Below are 7591 nucleotides of genomic sequence, written 5' to 3'. Positions count from 1 at the left end.
AATGCTTTGTTAGCAGTGACAATTTCATCATGATTTTAAAATATACGCAGGAGATGATTAAACTAAGAAGGAAACTTAGCAATGAATGTGTTACAAGTACAGCACTACTTGTTGAAAGGTATGTTTTCAAGGTGGTTTTAAACAGTACAGGAGATGAGATACTTCAGATTTTTGCAGGGAAGAGTTCTACCATTCTGCAATATACACAAAGTATATATTGGCAGTCACCATTATGAATTTTAGATTTCTGAGTAAGCACTAGGTACTGGTTTAGTGAAAACAGTTCTAAGGGGTGAGTCCCAGTTTAACAACTGGCTGGTTGCAGAGCCTCCAGCTGGGTTGCAGACAATGTTGTGGGGAGTCTTAACGTAAACGTAGGCTAATAAGTTAGGTAGCTCAAGCCAGGCAAGGGACTGAAGCACTAAACCATTATATGTTGGATTAATAGGATTACTTGCAAACTTTGCAATCTTATTACATTGCTTCTCCAGTTTGGCTAGCTGGAAGGACTGTAGGCAAGTCAAAATTAATGAGGCATGTAGCAGACTTGGGAGTAAGCAGGCTTGAGTTATGATCGTGTGTGTATGGTCTGACGTTTACAAAGAAGTCCTCATTTATGGCTGGCTTTTCAAACACCATATTGGATATACTGACTGAATCTTAATCTGTAATCAATTATTATATTCAGTAGTTTGTACTAGCTCAATTCTAGCATTATCATCTGATAATACTTTTAAACTGCAGTTGTACAACTGCTGAGTTAATGTTGTAAGGTACCTTGTGAAATGTCAGTCTTGTCCTTGCTTTTATGTAGGGAAGATGAACCGCAAACTGAGGGAGCGGCTTTATGAACATTTATACAGTATTAAGAAAGCTAAAGCTGAGAACGCTTTGGCAAAACACATTTCTTTAAATCCAGGCCACTCAATCCAGTTTAGAATTACTGATCATGTACAAGCTGATAAGAGAGTTGGCCCTGTATCTTTAAGGTTAGAACAGCAAGAGCTCTTCTGGCAAATGAGGCTGAATGCATATAACCAATCAGGTTTGAATGATTTAAGCTCTATTGCCTGTATATTAAAATTGAAGAGTTTGGAAAGATGACTGTTTTAGACAAAATATTCCTGACTTGTAGGCATCACATTAAACTAGTAGGTTTACATTTTTATTTTACATTTTTGCACTGTCTGCTGTTACGTGACCAAATGTACGTATGTGTTTAATTAGTTAATTGATGTTGGGAAGGTGTAGTTTCCTAGTGAATGTGTGACATATGAGGGTTATTTATTGTTCATCTTTTTATTACATTTGTCTGATGAAGTTCTGTCATTGTACTGAACGAAAACGCTTATCCTATTTTATTAAACCAGTTTTGTGTTATTTCCTGACTTAGCCGCTTTTTGTTTTTTTAGTAGTTTTCTTGCTTCCTCAGTTTGTTGTTGCTTATAGATCTGCAGTTTGCCAGCTCCTGAGATTTTCCAACTTTATCTAAGGGAGCAACATAGGATTGTCTCCATAATTTGGGGATTAAAGCTTCTCAGAGAGAGAGAGAGAGAGAGAGAGACATAATGGATATGGCATGGCATTTTTTTTTTAAGGTATGGTACTATAAGGTTGCCTGGTGTTATAACAACTGACACTAACTACATCACAGAATTATATCACATTACTGAGTTTCCAAAGACTCAAATGTTAAAAAAAAAAAAGTCTATGTTTATGCAGGGGGGCAAGCCCCCTGCACCCCCACACCCCCCACAAATTATATCTACCAACTATGAGATTGCAATACAGTGGGGGGAAAAGGGCAAGCTCCCCGGTGAAACATTTCTACATAGATCACTGTTCAGCTGGGATCGGAGAATTTTCCCTTTTCCCACTGTAGTGCGATCTCTAAGCTGGTATACATAATGTGCACGGGAAGTGGGGGAACAGGCATCCACATGGGGGTTGAAGGAGCTTGCTCCCCTGCAAAAACATAGATTTTTTTTTTACATTTGAACACATGGTCTCGACCATATGAATTTCGAGCTTCTGTTCTGAAAACTCGAAAATATTACATAAACTCCTACATCACTTACTACTGTATTGGGCATACTGAGTGTATTAAATGCGTTATCATTTAGGTAGAATTTATTAAATCTACATGCTATGTTGCAGTTTGTTTCTGCTGTGGAAGGGCACACACACAAATGCTCAGTGGTACACTTTGAATTTATTTTCTAAATAGCATCAAGTACAGAAGGATAACCCACTGGATCCTATAAACTAAGCATCAAATAGAATCATGAGATCAAAACATTTCAATATATGAAAACTATAAGAAACTAATCATACTGCATCAGAAAAGCTTAGTGACTGTGGAGGCTATGAAACAATCTCATTTGCTGGAATTTGTATTATTTTTATTTTATTCTCCATTTGTTAAATGGGGTAGAAATCTGAAGCAAGTCAACTATTTTTAGGCTCAGCCTGGGAGATCAAAAATAATAAAATATAATGTATATAAAATATACACAATAAAACAAAACAAAAAAAAAATCAATAAAAAGGAATTAGATTTACTTGAAAGTCCTTCTCACTTCACTAACAAAACAACACACACAACACAGCAGAAGAGCTTGCTTAGAATGCATGTATGCAATATATACACATAATTTGTAATTTGTAAAGAAGTTGGAAGGGAGAGAAATATAAGAAGAGTAAGACTAGTGAGTTATGGAAGAAGAAAGGTAGGCAGAAGAAAAAGAAAATGTGGGGAATAAGCTGCTGGGCAGAGAATGAGTAACATTACCAGGATGAATATGATCCTGGTTAGGAGGTGGTAATTTAGGCTATGGCTTATTTGTTGCAAGACCTACATGTGACTTCTGGAATATGAAAAGCAACATGATAGATCACTTGTGCTACGCTAGTCAAGATTGATGCATAATGCCATTATAGCACAAACTTATTTAGCTCTTGATACTTAGCCCTTACAAGACAGTGTAACCTACATGGCATAATCTTATCAATGAGTTGACTAACTGAATCTGCAAACATCAACGCTGTATCCAAAAAATTCAGTGAAGTATTAAAATCCTAGTGTTCATAGGTTTTGAAATGTTTATTTTGCTTTTAAAGAAAATAACAAACTACAAGTCCAATGTAATTCACCACAGGCTACCTATCTGAAAAACAATTCATCCCACAAGTAACCTGCGCACACATTCTCCAAACAAATCAACTAAGAACAGCTCATAGCTATTCATAGGTTCTTAGGTGTGTACTAGGTTAATGGCCCTACCTATCTGAAAAACAATTCTGCACATCACACATTCTCCAAACAAATCAACTAAGAACAGCTCATAGCTATTCATAGGTTCTTAGGTGTGTACTAGGTTAATGGCCCTGGGGCCTTTACAAGCCTAGCCCATAGAAGTGCCCTGGCATTCTTGTCATCATTTAGTATTTGGGTAGTCAAACAAACTGCATTTCAAGGAAATAGTCTTATTTGTTCTTAAACACCATTTCTTTTAAAAAATAATTTATAGAGTATCAGTGACATTTCAACAAAACATTTTTTTGAAAATATTCATTCTTCTTTACCTCAGTATAATTACAATAATGTTCAATAACTAAATTTATAAAAAAGTGTTTACATTTTTTGCAAAAGTGAGGAAAAAATGACCTGCCCATTTACACCCAAGTAAAATGTTCCTAACTTCAGAAAATATGTTCTGACAGGCTTCTTCTTTCACCCATGACATTGGCTAAATTTAAATCTTGGAACACACACAGATCTGAAGATGTCCTTAACACATAAATAAATAAATAAATAAATAAAAGGAAGGAAGGAAGCTTAATGGAAGTTATTGGATTCTAAGACAGTTACCTGCCACACACTGAAGTGGTTGAATACAACTGACTGACGGGGCCATGACCTAAACTGCGAGCCAGCAAACTCCTTTCAATGATTTGTACTTGTTACAGTTTATACAGGACTTCAGAATAGTATCTTCAAAAAGAACCTTTAGGTAATATTGCCCTATTTTGGTACTAGACAAACTTGTAGAAGTGTAAAATAAGTGAAACTGTTTCAAAGACTTGTGCTTTCACACAAGGTTATTTTGGGAGAAAGTATGATACATACGCACACCTTAAGGCAATGTAACACAGAACAGTGGAAAACATTTACAGCATTAACTCACATTGCAACATAAACTCCTCAAAGAAGTGTTGTAGCATAAAGTCAGCGACTCAGCACCAGGCAGAAATTTTACATAATCAATATAAAAAACACAAGTTAGGTCACCTATTCTTTAACTGGCTACTCCCGTTTTGAAGTCTTAACATGATACAGCCTCCCATCCTCATCCCCCCCAACATGTAAACAAAAGGTTTTAGCCAGGAATACCTTAAACTCAATTGCGTACATTTTTAGAGTACCTCACAGACATATTATGGTGTTCAGAGCATAGAATATGTCTGCATAAAACTCCAAATTAAAGCCTACATAGCAAAGGCTTGCTCCCTTGGAAAGCTCACAACCAATCGGGGACAAATTTAATCAGAATCAGGGACAAATCCAGAAATAATCAATAACACAACATATTAATACTATAAAATTTAGATACGACAAAAGAAAATCATGTGAATTAATATTCATTTTCTGAAATAAAAAAACACTACAACTCTAATTACTGTCATTATTTATTAAGTGTAATTCACCATATTTTTCCAAAAGTCATCGGTTTTAAGAGAAATTAAGGGGGACAGAATTAAAATTTGAACCAAAATCAGGGACGGTTGAGCGGTATGGATATGTTAATAGTGCAGCAGATATCAGCTGAAGAAACCTACACGCCAGATGAGTCCTCACTTCTCCAAACTCATTACCTATAAATGTACATGCACTTTCAACTATTAACACTCTTCAAAAACTAAGTAAACGGGCTACGTGCACATGGACATTGCAGAGGTTTAGTCGATTACATTACATTGTGGCTACACTCCAGACACCAATCTTTTGTTTAATCATCTTTCAAAATAATATCTGTTTGCACAAAATATGGGTGATTGCAAACAAATAATTTAATGAATAGGAATGTAGTTTATTTACCATCTGTCAGAAAAAGAACTGAACTCGAAAACTGTTTTGCACACTTGTATACAAGTCATACATACATACACACACACACACACACACACACACACACACACACACACACACAATCTGTAAAAAGGAAGCAACACTAAAAACGTTATCCGAGACTGTGCACAGCTTGCAAGTGCAATGAAATCAAACTCTCTAAACAATGGAAGGTTACTCTGTTTCCTTACTGTTCAGTGAAGTGTAGCAAACTTTGTTTACCTGTGAGCTCAAGTAGTTTTTCAGGCACTCATCGCATACTGTTTTCTTGCAACAGGGTAGTGGTTTGATCATTTGCTCTTCCAAGCAAATACGACAAGTTGTAAAAAGGTTATAACTCCCCAAACCAGACTGGCTCTCCAAGTTTAACATCGGCAAAGGGTCCTGAAGCCCATTTTCGCCAACGCGAACGTGAGAAACATTGTCATCAGGAGTGGCCAGCCCTACTACCTGTTCTAAATCAGATGGGCTGACTTGTTCGCTATAGCTAGACGCAGGAAACCTCTCATCATCTGTCTCGATACAGTAAACAGTGCAAATCACAGGCTTATTGCCAGGCGTCCCGTATCCCACACTCTGCACAGATGTCCCAGCCCCATTACCTGGTTCTTTGGCATTATTATTGTTACTAGTTGTCCCTGTAACTTCAGATAACTCGGAGGCCGATTGCGTTGCACTTTGTTTAATGAGCAACGATGACAGTAAATCAGTGTCATTTCCATTCGGCCAAACTTGACCCCCTAGGTCCTTGCCACGGATCCCATCCTCGGATAACGTAGAATTTAGAGTTCCAACATCCAAACGGGTAACATCAATCACGACCCCATCCCTAACGCTATCCCCACAGACTGTCCCAGCCTTCGGAGTTCTCAGCGACCGATCGTCGTTGTTGGCAACTGATGTCCCTGTCACCTGGGACAACCGTCTGCTTCCTTCTCTTCCCACACTACAGTGGCTTTGGTTAACAGTCGCGTCGCTGTTGGCACTATTCTCGCTGTCATTTCCATGCGGAGTCTGAGTGTCCGTCAGCTGTAGCTGTTGCCCCAAGTCCAGCGTCTCACCGGTCAGGCTCTTCCTTGCTCCATATTGACCATCCTCCTTCAGGCTAAAAGTAAGCATTTCTTTCACAACAGCGGTCACACCGATGTTTTCATCTTCCATTCCTAGTGTTTAACTTCCCATTCAGGATCTCCTTTCGCTCGTGCATTCCAAACAAAAACATAGAACCCAATCTGTTTCTGCTTCCGGGTCCCTCAGCTGCCACTTAATTGCTTAGCCTCACTATCTTGGTTTTGGGACGTATAGCATTTTCACTAGTTTCACACCTACAGAAGGGAATGATTTTATACGATCTTATTCAGAAACCAGTGGTAACACGTAACCTGAAGGTCGAGGAAAGGCCGTCGCTCAATTTCACAGCCTACTGTGAAAGCCTAACTTTCCACTGTGCTTTCAGGAGGAGGAGTAGGAGGTGGGGCCCAAACAATCTCCGAAGTTTCCAAGCACTATATTTCACTGTTATCGTGTGCTTTCAGATTTACTGTAGTTTCAATGTAGTGTTCACAGTAATTATATGAAATTTAATTAAGAGAATACTCATTATTCTGCCGCTTTATTGTGTATCTGGAAAAGACTGCGCTAGATACAACTAATTTCGAACAAGTAGATTTTTAGACAAGACGTGAAAATTGATTCCACCTTATTGCATGTGCTGTAGCTCCAATCCTTTAAGGCACACTTTACATCCTGTAAAAATTCTGCATTAATACCTCTCAACTTCTTAGTGCAGAAAATCTGGGCATAGTCTAAATTAATGGAAGGAGAGAGGCCCAAAATAGGGACAGATTTTAAACATTGCTCTTATAAACTTTGACAGTTGGTTGAATAATAGGATTTGTCTTAACATGCATTTTCTGAAGGATATGAAGTGTGAAAGTCAAATGTATGGCATTATTTATTGACTTCAGTCATCATTGCTTTGCTAGAAACCGACATATTGGATGAGAAACAGACCAAAAATATGGATGTTCTGCGAAAATCTGGGCAGTTGAGAGGTATCTGCATTAATGCTCCATATTTCTCATTTTTTTGTCAAGAACATATGTGACATTATCTTAGTGCAAGACCAGTTTGCAAAATTAACATATATAATGTGACAAGTGTTCAAACCTGAAAATGGAAAAATGAAGAGAATCAAATACACCAAGGTAGTCTGTGTGCTATAGACCATCATTTTTAATATATCACACCTACAGCAACCTAAACACATTTTGAATTCTAGAGTATTTTCTGAAAAATAAACTTAAAAAGCATAAGATAAATACATTTAAATATTTTGTGAGCAATAAAAACTACTGAAAGTGTACAAATAGTGTTATAAGTAAGTATTCTTTACACTGAAAACAGCATAGTCTTTTCCATAAATACTGTAATACAGTATAATGTACACAAACTTCAATTTAT

The 7591-nt window shown here is 37.3% G+C and overlaps 1 protein-coding gene across 1 annotated transcript in view; it reads right to left on the bottom strand.

Annotated features, from left to right (window-relative positions):
• The window catches only part of RNF217 (ring finger protein 217), a 1666157-nt gene extending 1659643 nt beyond the window's left edge, over positions 1 to 6514 (bottom strand). Inside the window, exon 1 of the mRNA XM_044073883.1 lies at positions 5351 to 6514. Within this exon, the coding sequence (XP_043929818.1) occupies positions 5351 to 6289 (939 nt within the window). The 5' untranslated portion in view covers positions 6290 to 6514. The remainder of the gene's footprint in view (positions 1 to 5350) is intronic.
• Between the last annotated feature and the right edge of the window lie 1077 nt (positions 6515 to 7591).

The sequence above is a fragment of the Protopterus annectens genome, chromosome 1.part1, assembly GCF_019279795.1.
Source record: "Protopterus annectens isolate FY-2018-M chromosome 1.part1, PAN1.0, whole genome shotgun sequence".
NCBI classification, from domain to species: domain Eukaryota; kingdom Metazoa; phylum Chordata; order Ceratodontiformes; family Protopteridae; genus Protopterus; species Protopterus annectens.
Note: the sequence above shows the minus strand (reverse complement) of the source record. Positions and strands in the feature narration are given on the sequence as shown.